The following is a 19,583-nucleotide window of genomic DNA, read 5'->3' as shown; positions in this document are numbered from 1 at the left end:
ACACCAACTAGCCACGAAACGACACGACCAGCTATCCTTAGTAGCCACACATGCAAATGACAAGCAACATGAATTCGACCGGGACAACACTACTATTATAGGACAAGCCAAACAGAGAACAGCCAGGGAATTCCAAGAGGCATGGCACTCATCCACAGGTTCAATCAATAAGCACATCGACCTGGACCCAACATACCGGCCACTGCAGTGGACAGCTGGAACTGACAACCGGAAGCGGCAGATTCAAACCACTATAAATGCCGGAGGAAACATCACAGAAGCGCTTCACGGAGGCTCCCAAGCACTGAGGATGTTACCTAGACAGGGGACGAAACGTCTGCAACACAAATTCCCAGCTCAGTGAACAGGGCCTCAACAACGAGCACCCGAGCTACAAATCTTCTCACAAACTTTAAAGAGAGTTAACATTTTGAGTCCCATGATCCCTCTTCAGAACCTTGTCAAGGTTCTTGTCAAGCAAGGGATATGGCACCAAAACGGGCAGCTGGGAGTTGAGGTAGAGATCAGCCAAGACAGAACAGGCTTGAGGGGCAGAACGGCCTCCTCTTGTTCCAATGCTTCCATTTTAGACAGAATCATGAGGTGAACTTTGATGTTAACAATGCTGTTTGTGGCTTAGGTGTGGATCCAATACTCAGCAAAGTTTGTTCTTCCAACCCAACACAACCAAGTAACAGCCACTGAAAGCAAATGACTTTGTGCTCACCTCTCCACCCAGTTTTTGTAGTTTGGAATGTCTTTCGCGTACAGTAGTTTGTTGGAGGGTGAGTCCTTGCCCAGTTTATGTTCAGAGGTGGAACAGGAGTCCATGAATGTCTGGGCTACCACTGAGAGACAGGCGTCCGTAATACTGTTCTTGTGAATGTCAAACACAAACTGCGGATTTTTGATAACATTCACCCAAAATCGTAGAGGTAGACTAGGGAAACAAAACAAATAAAAGTGCAGAGTATTACTTGCAAGGAAAAAAAAACAAAATTCCAATAACCAACTACCAATATTTTACCATTCATTCTAGAGAAATACAGACTGTAAGAGAGGGCTGGACGATACACTGGAATTGAAATTGGAACTTTAATGTAAGTTGCACCGAGACTCGCAATATATAAGCCATACATACGCAAAATACATGTAGGAAACATAGCCACATTTCAGCAGCAAGAGGCTGATAGCTCGCTATGGTTAATGAGAGAACACAGAGAAATGTAATTCATGTCCACGTCTACGATTCCATGTGGGACATTTTTCCAAAGCAGTGCACAGAAGCAAACTCAAAGAGTAGATTCTGATACTTGAGTCATAGAATCATGGAAATGTGCAGCATAGAAACAGACCCTTCTGTCCAACTCGTCCATGCCGACCAGATATCCTAAAGCAATCTAATCCCCATTTGCCAGCACTCGGCCCATATCCCTCTAAACCCTTCCTATCCATATACCCATCCAGATGCCTTTTAAATGTTGCAATTGTACCAGCCTCCACCACATCCACTGGCAGATCATTCCACAGCGTTTGTGTGAATAGATTATCCCTTGGGTTCCTTTTAAATCTTTCCCCTCTCATCCTATACCTATGCCCTCTCGTTTTGGACTCCCCGACCCCAGGGAAAAGACCTTATCTCTTTACCCTATCCATTTCCCTCATGATTTTATAAGTCTCTGTAAGGTCAGCCCTCGGCTTCCAATGCTCCAGGGAAAACAGCCCCAGCCTATTCAGCCTCTCCCCGTGGCTCAAACCCTCCAACCCTGGCAACATCCTTGTACATTTTTTCTGAACCCTTTCAAGTTTCACAACATCCTTTTTGTAGGAGGGAGACCAGAATTGCACGCAATATTCCAAAAGTGGCCTAACCAACGTCCTGTGCAGCCGCAACATGACTTCCCAACTTCTAGTTAATGAACTGTCAGTTCAGCCAGTCTACAATTGTGTCGAACTGTGACACTGTGTAAAAGGTATTTGTTTTATTCACAATTCCCTTAATGGGAAATGATGGCTGCATGGTATTATGCTGCACTGTTAATCCAGGAATGTTCTGGGGACATGGAAGATGGTGGAATTTGAACTTGAAAAGAATCTGGAATTAAAAGTCTAATGATGACCGTGAATTGATTGTTGGGAAAACTCCATCTGATTCACCAATGTCCTTTCGGAAAGAAAACAGCCATCCTTACCTTGTCTGGCCTCAATGTGACTCCATACCTACAACAATACTAACCACTGAGCCACCATGCTGCCCTGTTCTTGTCCATACAACTAGGACATTCTGAAGTTCACACTAGAGCTGTCCAGTAGTGATCTAAGAGATATTTTGCCCTCGTCGTGTTGAGACTCATTCCGAGGTGGACACTCACCAGTTACTCTTCCAGGTATGTCGCACATCATGGTCAGTGATTAGGTGTTTGTCGGCCTGTTCATCCAGAAAGTCAAACATGTATTTGATTGCAAGAGGAAGGGCACTCCCTCTGTGTGCTGTACTGAATATTGTCTCAAACAAGTCATCCACAAACTTCTGCAGGGTTCCCTGAAAGAGATAAAACCGTCCAAAGTCAGAGTCATTTCGGATTTACGCACGAGACATATTTCCCCTGAAGCACATGGGAGGACAGTCCAACGCTGGAATCCAGAGATTCTACTGATCACCCTCCCAAATCCTCACATACTGGATGTTAGAAGGGGTTAGCCACCTTAAAGTTGGCATTATCCTTTAGGTCTAAAGGGATATAGGGTCAAGGCAGACAGATGGAGTTAAGGTACAGATCAGTTAGTACCGTGAGTGTATGTAGCTAACCCCCTCACCCTCCCAACCCCCTCACAAATTGCAGTGGTTTAAGACTGCAAGATTCTCAAGGGCAATTAGGGATGGCAACAAATGCTGGTCTAGCCAATGATGCTCAAAGTGATGGACACCACAAAACAAACTTGAAAGGCAGGGAGGGTTTTCATGGCCTGTTTCTTTGTTCCAACATTCCAATTCAGTTGGGAGTCTCTCCAGTTTTGGGTTTTTCTCTATTTAATGGAGACTGATGAGTCTATTGTTCCCACCTCTGAATTTTAGTTACCTGCTCCTTGTGAATTATAGAGAGGTTGTCCAACAGACTGCAAAATCCTAAGCTCTCTGCCAGTCAGCTCACTATGTTTGGATGATATTAGTCTCATTCACCCAGTCTTCTCATCCCCTCTACCAATGGACTTTGTTCTTCAATTATATAAACCCAAGGGTATAAGTAATGAGAGAAGTAGGCCACTCAGCCCATTGAGCCTGTCCCACCATTTACTAAGGTCAAGGCTGATTATTCACCTTAACCTCACTTTTCCACCAGAGCTCTAAACTTGTTAATTTCCCTAGTTCCCAAAAATCTATCAATCCCAACCTTAAAACATACTCAATGACTGCACATTCACAAGTGTTCCCAAGAAACACAGTCATCAGAGCGAACTAATTTCTCCTCAGTTTCATCCTAAATGTTATCTTAAGCTTAAATACTGCTAAAGGAAAGATGTATTTTATATAGAACATGGAACAATGCAGCACAGTACAGGCCCTTCGGCCCTCGATGTTGTGCCAATGTTGTATCCTACTCTTAAGATCAGACTAATCTACATACCCTTCATTTTACGATCATCCATGAGCCTATCCAAGAGTTGCTTAAATGTCCCTAATGTCTCTGACTCTACTGCCACTGCTGGCAGTGCTTTCCACACACCCACCGCTCTCTGAGTGAAGAATCTACCTCTGACATCTCCCCTAAACCTTCTTCCAATCACCTTAAAATTATGCTCCCTCATGATAGCCATTCCAGCCTTGGGGAAAAGTCTTTGGCTATCCACTCTATCTATGCCTCTCATCATCTTGTACACCTCTATTAAGTCTCCTCTCATCCTTCTTCGCTCCAGTGAGAAAAGCCCTAGCTCCCTCAACCTTTCTTCATAAGACATGCCCTTCAGTCCAGGCAGCATCCTGGTAAATTTTGTCGCAGCTTTCTGTCTTGCAGAGATTGGAACATTCACAAGATTATTAATGCAAAGGAGAATAACGATTTAAACTGTAAAAATTTAAACAAAGCTTGGCAGTTAACTTTCGGTCACCATCTCACTGGTGTTTTCGCCATGGCAATCCCTCCACCAATTACTGTCCACATGCCAATAAATCAACACACTTGCCTCATGCAGTAAGTCAGCAATGTCCCTTCAACAACACTTTTCAAACCAGTAATTACTATCACCTAGGAGGACACGAACAGAAAATATACGGGAACACTACCCCACCCTCGGCAAGATCCCCTCTGAAACACATACCATCCTGACTTGGAACCATTCCTTCATTGTTATTGGGTCAAACTCCTGGAATTATCTTCTGAAGGGCATTGTGGGTCTACCTACAGCACATGGACTGCAGCTGTTCAAGAAGGTGGTTCATCAACACCTTCTCAAGGGGCAACTAGGGACAGGACAATAAATGCTGACCCAGCCAGTGATGCTTTCATCTCAATGAATGAAAGAAATACCAAGGGAAACTTGGAAAGCTGAGGGTAGGCTGGATATTGTACAATAGTGAAGTTTCTTCAGGGTTTGGAAAACAAGAAGCAAATGCAATGAAGGCAGCAATTACTGAAGGACATCACAAACACAAATAGTTAGAGCAATTGGCTGAAATTCAAATTACCAGCAAGGTTAGTTCCCTGAATTTGAATACTGGCTGAAGCTTTTCATCTTGCACTTTTCAGGACAAACACAAGAATGCCAAATTTCAAACAACTACAACAATTTATACTGCAGGAGCGAAGGGTGATGATTGGTTGGCAAGTTGACTCTGACTTGGCCAATTATTTCTTTAACTCATTTGCTCATTTCTTGCATGTGGAAGGCACACTGAGGTTGGGACAGGAAAAAACCAAGGCTGTGTGAAAGGCTGTGTGTTTTAGAATCGGATCCCTGTCACCCGGTGAGTTGGTGTTGAGCTCACTCAATATGGTAGGAGAAAGTGAGGACTGCAGACGCTGGAAATCAGAGTCAAGATTGTGGAGCTGATGAAGGGCTTATGCCCGAAATGTCGATTCTCCTCCTCCTGTTGCCTGACCTGGTGTGCTTTTCCAGCACCATGGTCTTGACTCACCCAATATGATGCCAAGTCTTGGCTCAGTAGCAAATACACTTCCCTCCATGCAACTGAAGCCCTGTTCTGCCACAGAAATGGACATTACTCACCTTGGTGGCCAAGAGGCGGGTCAGATAGATCTCAGACACCATCTTGCTGCCTCGGTCCCCTTCCCTCTGGTCCATGTGATCGTGGTTCTTGACCAGGTGCCAGAGTTTGGTTCCGCTCTCCAGGTCTGGGGTGATCATGGGGGTCCGAGACCGCAGACTGTCCGGGCTGCTGGCAGTGCGCAACATACTCTCTGTAAAAAGGTGCAGAGGGAGGAGGAGAGAACAGGGTTCTTTCAGCACCACAAGACTATAAGATAAATAGAACATGGAACAATACAGTGCAGAACAGGCCCTTCAGCCCTCGATATTAAAGGAACAGAATTTCGCCATTCAGCCCATTGCATCTGCTGCACCAATCAATCAAAGCCGACCTGTTTCTCAACTCCATTCTCCCACCTTTTCCTGTAACCCTTGATCCCCATACTAATTAACAGCCTATCTATCTTCATACACCCAATTACTTGGTGTCCACAGCCCTCTGTCACATCGCCTTCCACAGATTCACCACCCTCTGCCTGAACACTACGCTCTAAGATATACTCCCTGTCAAATCAGTGACTGAGGTTGAGAACAGGAGCTGGATGAAGGAGTGTTAGCTGAACCCTGAGCAAGCTGATGAAGTATGGAACTATATAGAAAGGCAAGGACTGATTAGGGATAGTCAATCTGACTTTGTGCTTGGGAAATCATGTCTCACAAACTTGACTGAGTTTTGTGAAGAAGTAACAAAGAGGATTGATGAGGGCAGAGCGGTAGATGTGATCTATATGGATTTCAGTAAGGCGTTCGACGAGGTTCCCCATGGGAGACTGATTAGCAAGGTTAGATCTCACGGAATACAGGGAGAACTAGCCATTTGGATACAGAACTGGCTCAAAGGTAGAAGACAGAGGGTGGTGGTGGAGGGTTGTTTTTCAGACTGGAAGCCTGTGACCAGTGGAATGCCTTAATGGTAAGGTCCTAGGGAGTGTTGCTGAACAAAGAGACCTTGGAGTGCAGGTTCATAGCTCCTTGAAAGTGGAGTCACAGGTAGATAGGATAGTGAAGAAGGCGTTTGGTATGTTTTCCTTTATTGGTCAGAGTATTGAGTACAGGAGTTGGGAGATCATGTTGCAGCTGTACAGGATGTCGGTTAGGATATTGTTGGAATATTGCATGCAATTCTTGTCTCTTTTCTATTGGAAGGATGTTGCAAAACTTGAAACGGTTCAGAAAAGGTTTACAAGGATGCTGCCAGGGTTGGAGGATTTCATTAATAGGGAGAGGCTGAACAGGCTGGGGCTGTTTTCCCTGAAGCGTCGGAGGCTGAGGGGTGACCTTATAGACGTTTATAAAATCATGAGGGGCATGGATAGGGTAAAAAGACAAAGTCTTTTTCCTGGGATGGGGAGTCTAGAACTAGACAGCATAGGTTTAGGGTGATAGCGAAAAGTTTTAAAAGAAATCTTAGGGGCAACGTTTTCACGCAGAGGGTGGTTACGTGTATGGAATGAGCTGCCAGAGGATGTGGTGGAGGCTGGTACAATTACAAAATTTAAAAGACACCTGGATGGGTATATGAATAGGAAGGGTTTGGCGGGATATGGGCCGGGTGCTGGCAGGTGGGACTAGATTAGGTTGAGATATCTGGTCGGCATGGACGGGTTGGACCGAAGGGTCTGTTTCCGTGCTGCACATCTCTATGACTGTATGGCCTTTCTTGATTAATGGGGTTTACCTGTAGAATGTGGTGCTACATATGTCTGTTTCCTCTCTACAATCTTGCTGTGTCCAGCTGTCTCGCTTTACAAGTACTCCAGTCAGTCAATGAGAAACTGCATGTTACCTGCCTCCTTCTGCGATTAACTTTCCCTCAATAACCTGATAATCTTGGTAACCAGAACCCCCTCCCAACCTATAACTAAGCCCACCTTCCATCTGTGCAGTCTTCCCCCAGCCCAATATTCTGTACTTCTCCCATTTCAACTGGAGCTAATCAACTCCAATCCAGGCAACATTCTGGTGAATCCTGCCTGCACCTTCTCCAAAACCTCCACATCTTTCCTATAATATGGCAACCAGAACCGCACACAGTACTACAAATGTGGTCTAAGTAAAGTTTTGTACGACTGCAACATGACTTACATCTGGCCTCTCCAGCCACAGCGAAAATGACAAAGGGAACATTGTCATTTGGTAAGAGGCAAACAGGAACATTGGTGGATTTGTGGTTAGTGAGGAAGGTTGCCAAAGGATACAGCAGGATATAGATCATTTGCAAACTTAGGTAGAGAATAGGCAGATGGAGTTTAATCTGGCCAAGTGTGAGGTGATGCATCTTGGGAGGTCAAATGCAAGACGAAAGGATACAGTAAATAGCAGGACTCTTTGGAGCATTGATATACAGAGGGGTCTTAGTGTTTCGGTCCACAGATCCCTGAAAGTGGCAACACAAGTAGAAGAGGTGGTAAAGATGGCATAAGCAATGCTTACCTTCATTGGTTGGAGCATTGAGTAGAAAAGGTGGCAAGTCATGTTGCAATTACATAAAACTACTTATTTGGAGTATTTGTGCAGTACTGGTTGCCATATTATAGGAAAAATGTGGAGGCTTTGGAGAGGGTGCTGAAGAGATTTACCAGGATGTTGCCTAGATCAGAGTTTATTAGCTATTTATTTATTAGCTAAAGAGTCATAGAGATGTACAGCACAGAAACAGACCCTTCAGTCCAACTCATCCATGCCGATCAGATATCCCAACCTAATCTAGTCCCACCTGCCAGCACTTGGCCCACATCCCTCTAAACCCTTCCTACTCATATACCCATCCAGATGCCTTTTAAATGTTGTAACTATACCAGCCTCCACCACTTGCTCTGGCAGCTCACTTCATACCCACACTGCCCTTTGCGTGAAGACGTTGCCCCCTAGATCCCTTCTAAATCTTTCCCCTCTCACCCTAAACCTATGCCCTCCAGATCTGGACTCCCCCACCCCTGGGAAAAGATCTTGTCTATTTACCCTAAAGGTTTTGATAAATTTGGATTATTTTCACTAGAATGTCAGAGGCTGAGGGGCGACCTGATAGAGATACATAAAATTATGAGAGGCAGGGATAGGATGGATGGTTGGAATCTTTTTCCCAGAGCGGAAACGATAAGCACTAGAAGGTTAAGGTGAGAGGAGGAAAGTTTAAAGGAAATGTGCGAGGAAAGATTTCACACAGAGGGTGGTAGGTCCCTGGAACACTTTGCCACGGAAGGTGGGAGAAGCAGATATGATAGCAATGTTTAAGAGGCATTTAGACAGATCCAGGGGGAATCCAAGGATATGGACCATATGCAGGCAAATGGGATTGGTTTAGAATGGCAACATGGTTAGTGCAGCGCTCCAAATGTGACCTGAACAAGGCTCAATACAATTTTATCGCCACTTCTCTGCTTTTCAGAGGGAGCTTGTAAGAATCTTTTCCCCATGGTCGATGTGTCCAAGGCCAGGGGGCATAATAAGGTAAGGGTGAGGAGCAAGTGCTTTTGGAGGAACTCTGAGGAAATGTGTTTTTTTTTCACCCAGAGGGTTGTAGAATTATGGAAGGTGCTGTCTGAGAGGGTGGCGGAAGCTGGGAATCTTGCAACATTTAAGAAGCATCTGGATGCGCACTTTACCAGGGGTACAACTGGCTTGGGAGAAAGTGAGGACTGCAGATGCTGGAAACCAGAGTCAAAAAGTGTGGCGCTAGAAAAGCACAGCTGGTCAGGCAGCATCCTAGAGACCAAGCGCAGGCAAATGAGATTAGTGTAGTTTGTTGGTCAGCATAAACATGGTGGGTCGAAGGGTCTGTTTCAATGCTGCATGACTCTATTTTCAATTCTATTTCTCTGTAATATAAACACTTCCATTCTGTGTAAGGGTAACTGTACCCAAAACATTAACTCTGATTTCTCTCCACAGATGCTGCCAGACCTGCTGAGCTTTTCCAGCAATTTCTGTGTCTGGTTTTGATTTACAGCATCCATAGTTCTTTTGGCTTTTAAACCTTGTGTTTGGTTTGCTTTCATCAGGGCCCTGTCAATCTCTGAATTTTAAGCAGCTTGAGTGTTTGTGTTTCCTGAAAACTGGCTGAAGGGACAACACAATCTCGGGACCACTGGCTGTCCATCTATCAGACGCTGATAGCAATCTGCACCGCACTCACCGTAACGGCTGAGAGATTTGGTGAAGGTGGAGGAATTGGAGATATTATAGGCTGAGGTCTGTTTCGGTACAAGTGCTATCAAAGATCCATCTGTAACCTGAGGGAAAGAACACTTAAAGTTAGATTGAACCACTGGGGGAAAAGAAAAGAGCATTTTCTTTGAGGCACAGAAGGAGACCAACTGGCTTATAATGTTGAAAAATGTGTTGCTGGAAAAGCGCAGCAGGTCAGGCAGCATCCAAGGAGCAGGAGAATCAACGTTTCGGGCATGAGCCCTTCTTCAGCTTATGCCCGAAACGTCGATTCTCCTGCTCCTTGGATGCTGCCTGACCTGCTGCGCTTTTCCAGCAACACATTTTCCAGCTCTGATCTCCAGCATCTGCAGTCCTCACTTTCTCCTGGCTTATAATGTTGGTGGCCCACTGTTCCTCTGGGAGACCCACAGTAAATCCCGCAGCCTTGCTTCCTCCCCAGTATACCTCCAGTGCAGCCTGTACCTATATCTGCTTCAAATACAGTCGGTTCTGCTGTAACAGGTAATTCCATTCTTGTGCAATCACGTGTTATAAGAAAATAGTGTAATAGTAAAACCACTTAAATTAATGGGGTCAGGATCGCACTATAACCAATAGATGCTTTAAAAATTCACGCTAAAGAAACAGTGCCCCCAATTCGTCAATCGTGCCATCCCGAATTTGCATGAACAAAATGTGCATTATAACAGAACGACCTGTATTTCTTCAATTTTACAAAGGACCTGATCTCCAGTATTATAAGGCGTCCAGGTGATCAAGTCAGAAAGTTACGCTGATCCTATGGTGCATTACCGAGTGGATGCTGCCCTGGATGTAGGTTTGCTCACTGAGCTGGAAAGTTCATTTTCAGACGTTTTGTCACCATACTAGGTAACATCTTCAGTGAGCCTCCTAGTATGGTGACAAAATCTTCTCAAAATCACTGGGTGCTGCCCTGCTAGAGGTGTCATCTTTCAGCTGTGGCACTGAAAGCGTTTGCCCATTCTCCTGGTTCAGTTGGGCATCCAATATCCCCTTTCATGACTTCAAAGAAGAGCGAGGGAATTCCGCCCCAATGTCACGACTGATATTTATCCCTCGATCGGGATCGTGTGGCCGTTATCATACTGTTGTTTGTGGGATCTTGCTGTGCGCACATAAGCCATGCGTTTCCGACATGACCACAGAGGCTTCGCTTCGAAAAGCATTTCACTGGCTCTCCAGTTGGCTGCTGGTCACGATGCATGCCTTTTTTGTCCCCGTTCTCCTGCGATCTCTCTCTCTCTCTCTCTCTCTCACTCCCTCAGCCCCCAAATTCAAATTGCTGACCCACTCTGACTCCAATCACTCTCCTGCACCAAACCTTCCCCAAACCAACCATTCAACCTCCATTTAACCTTCTCAACCTCAGGAGAAATCAGCCTGATCATTCACATCTCTCCCAGTGGGATCGATCGGAGGTGTTTCGATGAGTTTCTAAGCTATAATGAAGGGCACGAACATCTCACCAAGCTTTTTATTCTTGTTCGATACTGGTAAAAGGTGGCCATTTAACCAGGCTGAGGAATGTTACAACTGGACATACCCCTCAGGGAATCGTACCTGGTAGTGTGCCAATGTATTCAGACGTTTCCAGTCATTATCTATCTTTGTCGTCACATCTTCATCTTGGAGAATTATCCTTGCGATTCTTCCCTGGCGCCATTCTGAGGGAGAGGAGAGAAAACGTTATGTCATCTTTTTCCCCTAACACTTGCTGCAAGATTTCACGAGTCCCAAAGATGATTTCACTGTAGCCATTTCCCACCCACTTACTCCAAAGTAATGTGGAGACTGGTAGCTGAACATGGTACAGGCCAGCTATTGAATCACTAGATTACTTACAGTGTGGAAACAGGCCCTTCAGCCCATCAAGTCCACACCGACCCTCCGAAGAGCAACCCACCCATACCCATTCCCCTACATTTACCACTTCACCTAACATTACCAGCAACTTAGCATGGCCAGTTCACCTAGCCTGCACATCTTTGGACTGTGGGAGGAAACCCACGCAGACACAAGGAGAATGTGCAAACTCCACACAGACAGTTGACTGTGGTGGGAACTGAACCCAGGTCTCTGGTGCTGTGAGGCAGCAGTGCTAACCACTGTGACACCGTGCTGCCCAGCCTTGTGGTCATTCCAGCGGGGGTCACTGTTCAGCTGTAAGAAAGATGGGAACCAAAGGTGGGGGCAGCAATGAGCTAGTAGTATTAGATTAGATTACCTACAGTATGGGAACAGACCATTTGACCCAACAAGTCCACACTGACCCTCCAAAAAGTAACCCACCCAGATCCATTTCCCTCTGACCAATGCACCTAACACTATAGGTAATCTAGCGTGGCCAATTCATCTGGCTGGTGGGAGAAAAGTAGAGCAAACCCAGGGAGAATGTGCAAACTCCACACTGAGGGTAGACAGTCACCTGAGGGTGGAATTGAACCCAGATCCCTGGCGCTGGGAGGCAGTAGGGCCAGCCACTGAGCCACCATCCCACCCAATTACCACTTGACTGTTAATCCAGAGACCCAAGTAATGTTCCGGGGACCTGAATTCGAATGTCACTGCGGCAGATGGTGGAATTTGAATTCAGTACAAATCTGGAATCAAGAGTCTAATGATGGCCATGAATCTATCACTGATTATTGGGGGAAAAACCCATCTTGATCTCTAATGGCCTTTAGGAAGGGAAGCTGCCATCCTTACCTGGTCTGGCCTACATGTGACTCCAGGCCCACCGCAAAGTGGTTGACTCAATTGCCCTCTGAGCAAACAGAGATGGGTAATAAATGCTGGCTTAGCCAGGGACACCCACATCCCATGGCTGAGTAATTTTTAAAAAAATCATGGTTCTGACCTCTCTCTCTCTGCACAATCATCCATTGGCTGCACTGTCAGAGATGTCCCATTTTCAGGGGTGTCACACTGTCAGGGTGCCAATCACACATTAGTTCAAAGGTTATGGGCACTAAAAGACTACGTCCGACCGACTCCCGCCGATTCTAATGAATACAAAGTGGCCGTCAATTCACAGTGAGAAGGAAAAGGCTTCACCATAGGGTGCTGGGAAATTTGTGTCCATTGCAGGGAGCATTTAAGAGCCAACTACATTGCTGTGGGTCTGAAGTCACATGTAGGCCAGGCTGGGTAAGGATGGCAGATTTCCTTACCGGAAAGTTATTAGTGCCCTTTAAGTATAGCAAGAATTGACTGTAGGAGTTGGCATGTCAGGTTGAACTTGTACAGGATATTGGTACTCTTCTGGAGTATGTGTCCAGTTCGGGCCTCTCAGTTATAGGAAGGAAATTATTAAGCTGGAGATGGCTCAGAAAAGATTTACCAGGAATGGAGGATTTAGGTTATAGGGAGAGGCTGGATAGGCTGGGATTGTTTTTTTCACTGGAGCATAGGAGGTTGAGGGATGACCTTATAGAGGTTTATACAATCATGAGGGGTATAGATAAGGTGAATGGTAGGTATCTTACCCCTAGGGTGGGGAAGTTCAAAACTATGGGGCATATCTTTAAGGTGAGTAGAGAAAGATTTAAAAAGGACATGAAGAGAAAAATGTTTACACAGAGGGTGGTTCGTGTGTGGAATGAACTTCCAGAGGAAGTGGTGGATGCTGGTACAGTTACAATGTTTAAAAGACATTTGGATAAGTACATGAATAAGAAAGGTTTGGGCCAAGTGCAGGCAGGTGGGATTAGTTTAGTTTAAGAACATTTGGTCAGCGCTGACTGGTTGGACCAAAGGGTCTGTTGCCTTGCTAGTGAACCAGATGGGTTTTAACAACAACTGATGAGCATTGTTACTGAGTCCAACTTTTAATACCAGATGAACTAGTTAACTGAATTTAAATTGCACCAGCTGCAATGGTGGGTTATGAACCCAGGTCCCCAGGGCAACAGCCTGACCTCCTGGATTGGTAACCTAGCAGCATTATGCTACCATTCCCCAACCCCTCCACACCCCCACCCTCCTTTACCCTGGTGAGGTAGGAGATGGCCTAGTGGTATTATCACTAGACCTGTTAGTCCAGATAATGTTCTGGGGACTCAGATTCAAATCCCACCAAGGCAGATAGTAGAATTTGAGTTCAATAAATATCTGGAATTAAAAACCTAACAATAACCACAAATCAATTGCTGGGAAAAGCTGGTTTCTACCTGACTGTTGTTAGAATACTAAATGGACTCACAAGCTCTTAACATTTGCCTGTACAGTGTACCTGTGTTTCTTTTTGCCACTGTTTACCCATTACTTACTTATCTATGCTACTTAACTCTGTGATTTGCCTGTATTGCTCGCAAGACAAAGCTTTTCACTGTGCCTCGGTGCATGTGACAATAACATCAATTCAATTAATCTGATTCACTAATGTCCTTTGGGGAAGGAAACTGCCATCCTTACCTGGTCTGGCCTACATGTGACTCCAGACCCACAGCACTGACTCTCAACTATCCTCTGGGCAATAAATGCTGCCTAACCAGCGATGCCCTCATTCCATGAATGAAAAGAAAATAAACCTTTTGATAATGCCTTCAAACACTGGTGGGCCTGGGATACCTCATTCCCCACAGACAATGTTACTTTGGTTTAGAAGCTTTCATTAACTGATTGATTAGGTTTGTTACGTTGCCCTATCCAGAGCAGCTTAAGGTGGTTTTACATTTGGATTAAATGTAGGGATTGATAAGGAGATAAACAAACACTCCTATCGCTCTCCAAGGCCTCAGATTCTCAGTTACCGAGGAACCTCGATTATCCGAAAGAGATGGGCCGGGCACTATTCCTTTCAGATAATTGATTATTCGGTTAATTGATTCAATGCCTTTCCTCTGGGGCTCGGAGTTTTCTGGTAAGTCCGTTCCCCGTTCAGAAGGTGAGGCAGCAGCACACTGCGTGCGAGCCCTGCCCCCCCCCAATCCAGTCCAACCCTGTGTAGAACTCCAGAGAAAGTGTGGAAGGAGAGAGAGAGGGCGGGAGGTCAGTCACTTGGAGATGGTGCCTGGGCTCCCATCGATGTCTAGGACTGTTCTCTGCAGCATTTCAGTAAGCCTGCAAATCACTGTAAACAAAAGACGCGATCAGTGTTGGAAACACATCTTTGATGTAATATTTCTATCGGGACATCAAGATCTCCTTCAGATAATCCAATATTCGCATATTTGATATTTGGATAATTGAGGTTCTTCTGTATTCCGTTACCCGATGTACTGCCAGTGACTTTGACAGGAAAATCGTTTAAGGTTAAATGTGTTGGACAAAGTGGAGCTGACAGCAAATACTGTGAGATGCAATTCAGGGCCACAATTTGTCTTACTCTAAAGGCTATTTCATATCTTCAGTTTAAGCCATTTCCCACTTTCTCCAAGAGCAGTTTATCAATGACGTCAGCTCTTACCGAGATCCATATCTGCTGCCTTTGGGCGTTGCGAGTAAGGGACACCTTTGTAACACGCGTCCAACAGTTTATCCTTCACTTGCGTGACAGTGTCACAGTTCAACACCTTGACAGGAATCTCAGCGGCATTCTCATTCTCCGGGTTCACACAGTTCAGGGTCTGTCAATGGAAAGGAGACACAAGTGAGGGGCTGCTACATTAGATGTGATAACCTCAGAAAGGCTGCATTCTGCATTCGACTGGTCAAGGCTTCCTCAAAAGTGAGGTTCTGAGGCCAGCATTTCGCCCTCAACTAATGCCTTGAGACCCAGTTCTCTGATGGTTTCTCACAAAATGGCTGCTGCCTTTCACTGAATCACGACAGCAACTACATACCGGAAACAGCAGAGTGTGACGATGACCATGGAGAAGATCCGCGATCCTTCTATCCCACAATCAGTGACCCCACTCCAGGACTGGAAACTGGTTTCACACTGTCAGGGGGTACCACATTGTCAGGGGGTACCACATTGTCAGGGTGCCGCACTGTCAGAGGTAGTGTACAGTCAGGGGTGCCGTAGTGTTGGGGATGCCACACTGTCAGAGATGCTCCATTGTCGGGGAATGTCACACTGTTGGGGGTGCCACACTGTTGGGTGTATCTCACTGTCAGAGGTGCCACATTGTCAGGGTGCTGCACTGTCAGAGAAGCCCCATGATCAGGGGTGAGACACTGTTGGGGGTGCCACACTGTTGGGAGTACCTCACTATCAGGGATGCCATATTGTCAGGGTGCCCCACCGTCGGCGGGGGGGGGTGCCTCAGTGTCAGAGGTGCTGGTCTCAGATAAGAGGTTAATCCAAGGTGCATAAGACAGTCATAACAAAACCCCACGGCTGCCATTCACTGTGGTATTGTAGGGAGGATGAACCCTGAAATCAAGGACAAACATTTGTCCCTCTGTCGATATTTGCACAAACAGTTTATCTAGCCATTTATCTTGTGGGATCTTGTCGTGCGCAGAGTGATTGCCCGTTTCTTACACTTTAACAGCAACTACCTTTCAAGAGGACGGTGGTTTGAAGGGTGGTGTGATGAGATGTGCCTGGTTCCCTTGGAGACGGGGTAATGTTGTAAACCTGGTGGTGAGGAGTCTGCTCCGTGGAAAGCAGAGTAAATGGTTTGGGTTTTTTAAAACTTGGACAAAAGAAGCATGAGTGGGCGGAGTCTGACTCACACAGACCCAGGGGTTTAGTTTTGCTTTCAGTTGTGGAAGGGGTCGGCTCAGTGGCAAGCACTGCCGCCTCACAGCACCAGGGTCCCAGGTTCAATTCCAGCCTCAGGTGACTGTCTGTGTGGAGTTTGCACATTCTCGCTGTGCCCAAATGGGTTTGCTCGGGCTCCCTCCCACAGTCCAAAGATGTGCAGGTTAGGTGAATTGGCTGTGCTAAATTACCCATAGTGTTTGGTGCATTAGTCAGAGGGGAAATGGGTCTGATTGGGTTACTCTTCGGAGGGTCAGTGTGGACTGGTTGGGCCAAAGGGCCTGTTTCCACATCGTAGGAAATCTAATCTTGTGGTTTTTGGCATTGAAGCTGATAGATACAGCTCTCCCTCTCTGCTGCTGCAAAAAGATTTGGTTCTCTCTCTCTGCTCCAAGATCCATTCTGTTGGTGTTCCTTCCCCTGGACTGGAGGAGATAGTAAGTGAGGGAAATCTGGTTTGTGGAATTTGCCTTTGCCAAGGGTGTGTTAATGAGATGCTGCTAAATTGGAACAGTTGACGAGCAGCAATTAAATATATTATTTTGTTAAGTATTTCGGCAGAAATAGAGTTATGCTAATTCTTCATTTTATGTCTGTATTTTAACCAAGGTGTAAAGATAAAGTGGGTTTTACTTAAAGCCAAGTAGTTTGAACCAACTGAATCATATCTGGAATGCCATGCCTTACACTTCCCTTTAAATAAGATAAAAGTTAGGGTCTAGGCTAGCTCCTTGATATGTTTTGAGAGGGTTTGGTCTATTCATAATGGTGGCAGGTCCTGAGACAGTGAAAGGTGTTTTAGGTGACCAACCCTAATCCTCTGCACTGCCCGGTCTCAAGTTCTGGTTGATGATGGCATTGTCAAGGCATCGTGAATAGTTTACTATGTCAGAGGTGCTATATAAATGTAACTTGTGGTTCAGTCCTGGATTGCCATACAGTCAGTTTGCAATATTCAAAGGGAGGAGGGGCACGATTCTTGATTGAAACCCACCCCTCCCTACCCAGGGATGGGAGTGGTGGGTGAGAGTGTGGGGAAACAACAAAGAGGTTGAGAGAGAGAAAATCACCAGAGAAAATCAAACAAGAGGGAAAGGGTTGGACACAATTCCTTGCTGATTATGCCCCATTTAAAAGGTTTGAATGCGGAACCCAAACAAATAATTTACCAAGTATCTGTGCTCAACAGCTGTAACCATGCAATTATCATCTTGGTAACAGAAGACACGAGATTGGCATAAGCGATGGGCACAGTAAATTAATTGCCAAGTTTGGAATGTTGGAGAAATCTTGAAGATGAGGATTCTGCGCTAAAGAATGAAAATGTACAGAGTTTCTCCACGCAGGGTGGGAGCTCCGGGGGTGTTGATGACCAGAAAAGGCAACACACTTACCACCGTCTTGTAGTCAATTTGCTGGCGAATAAGCTTGTCTTCACTCAGAGAGTAACGCGCCTCCCCAGTGATGGCGTCGATGGGTCCTTTCTCCATCTGTTGCTTGATGGCACAGTACAGCATGAAGAGTGGCTCCCCGGCACATTCCTGCAAGGCGGGAAGAGGAAATAGCGAGCTTAACATTATGTCGGAAGGGGACAAAGATGGGCATGGAGAACACCAGCATCACGATCCACAGAATGACAAAAATAATTGCTGAGCCTAACCTCGCCTGGTACCAAACCTCCTCACATGGAGACTTAGCAGCAACACAACTGTTCAGACCAAACAAAAATATTTTTTATTCACTCATTTAATGTGGGTGTCTCTGGCTAGGTCAGCACTTATTGCCCATTCCTAATCACCCACAGGGCAGTTAAGAGTTGACCACATTGCTGTGGGTCTGGAGTCACATGTCGGCCAGACCAGGGTAAGGATGGCAGTTTCCTTCCCGTTAGGAATAACGACATGGTGGCTCAGTGGTTAGCACTGCTGCCTCACAGTGCTCGGGACCCAGACTCAACTCCATTCAAAGTATCTTTGTTTAAAAACCAGTCGATGGTCAGTGGTTAGCACTGCTGCCTCACAGCGCTCGGGACCCAGATTTAATTCCATCTTTGGATGACTGTGTGGGTTTCCTCCGGGTGCTCCAGTTTTGGATGTAGGTTTGCTACATCTAAAACCTCAACCTGAGCTACAAATCTTCTCAAAACCTGCTCCGGTTTCCTCCCACAGTCCAAAGATTTGCAGGTTCGAGTGGATTGGCCGTGTTAAATTGTCCCATTGTGTCTGGGGATGTGGAGGCTATATGGGTTAGTCATGGGAAATGTGGGGTTACAGGGATAGGGTGGAGGAATTAATCTGGATGAGATGTTCTTCAGAGCATCCGTGTAGACTTGATGGGCTGAATGGCCTCTTTCTGCAGTATAGCCATTCTATGTGTTGGTGTCACTAGAAGGATATGGCTTATTACCTGTAGACAGCGCAGGGTAAAAGAGCTAAGGGGCTATTAGTTGACTTCCAGGTCTAAATAGCGTTGGCTGTTCTCGTGTAAGAGCTGAGGACTGAGTTAAGCATTTTGGTTATGGGACTGGAATCACTCACAGACTGGATAAGGATGGCACATTCCTTAACTCGATACCTTCACGGTTACTCTCATTAACAATTTATATTTCTTGATTTATGTTTTTGAATCCAGTTTAAGTTCCCTATCTGGTACTATTGGATTTGAACCTGCACTCACTGGAATTCCCTGGATAGTTAACACAGTCACATGGCTGTGACAGAGACCCCTGGTGATATCCATCTGTCAAAGTGGTCAGATGTGATTCATGGCACAAGAATAGGAGCAGATTAGGCCATTCAGCCCTTCCAGCTGCTCCATCAATAATGCTAGTAACATTTTGCGCTGATCCCCAGATCCCTTGATTCCTGAGGGATGAGGAATCTCTCCAACCCAGCCTTAAATGTATTCAACAATAAATCATCCATCAGTCTCTGGGGGCAGAGGATTCCAAAGGTTCACAAGCCTTTGGTTGAAGAAATTTCTTCTTATCTCAGTCCAAAACGATTGATTGTTTAAGAACGCCAAGGGCCCTCTCCCACAGCTTGGGACGTCCAGTTAGCACTGATGGCAGAAGCCTGGGTTTCTGATGTACAGTGATGTCAATAACAGGGGTAGACTCCCCACATCGACTGAGGTGACCATAAAGGACTCTCCTTCTCAACCTCTCCCCTTGCATATTGGTATGGCAGCCCCATTGGAATGACAAGAAGAATCCAGGACAGGAGCTTCGTCAGGGTTTTGATCAGATCCTTCAAACAATGTACTCTCTCCTGTATGTGTGTGTGAGAGAGAGAGAGAGATAGAGAGAGTGTGTGTGTGTGTGTGTGAGAGAGAGAGAGAGAGAGTGTGTGTGAGAGAGTGTGTGTGTGTGTGAGAGAGAGTGTGTGTGAGAGAGTGTGTGTGTGTGAGAGAGAGTGTGTGTGTGAGAGAGTGTGTATGTGTGTGAGAGAGAGAGTGTGTGTGTGTGCATGTGTGT

General features: G+C 45.8%; 1 protein-coding gene across 1 annotated transcript in view; it reads right to left on the bottom strand.

The window, feature by feature from the left end:
• Positions 1-17,720, bottom strand: part of LOC122558817 (plexin-A1-like) — a 41,552-nt gene extending 23,832 nt beyond the window's left edge. Inside the window, exons 1-7 of the mRNA XM_043707611.1 lie at positions 17,503-17,720; positions 14,864-15,023; positions 11,017-11,120; positions 9,401-9,497; positions 5,227-5,417; positions 2,373-2,542; positions 728-940 (exon numbers count right to left, since the gene is read on the bottom strand). Coding sequence (XP_043563546.1) covers positions 728-940; positions 2,373-2,542; positions 5,227-5,417; positions 9,401-9,497; positions 11,017-11,120; positions 14,864-15,023; positions 17,503-17,685 — 1,118 coding nt within the window. The 5' untranslated portion in view covers positions 17,686-17,720. The remainder of the gene's footprint in view (positions 1-727; positions 941-2,372; positions 2,543-5,226; positions 5,418-9,400; positions 9,498-11,016; positions 11,121-14,863; positions 15,024-17,502) is intronic.
• Positions 17,721-19,583: the final 1,863 nt, after the last annotated feature.

The sequence above is a fragment of the Chiloscyllium plagiosum genome, chromosome 18 (assembly GCF_004010195.1).
Source record: "Chiloscyllium plagiosum isolate BGI_BamShark_2017 chromosome 18, ASM401019v2, whole genome shotgun sequence".
Taxonomy (NCBI): Eukaryota; Metazoa; Chordata; class Chondrichthyes; order Orectolobiformes; family Hemiscylliidae; genus Chiloscyllium; species Chiloscyllium plagiosum.
This window is presented reverse-complemented; position numbering and strand designations above follow the sequence as displayed.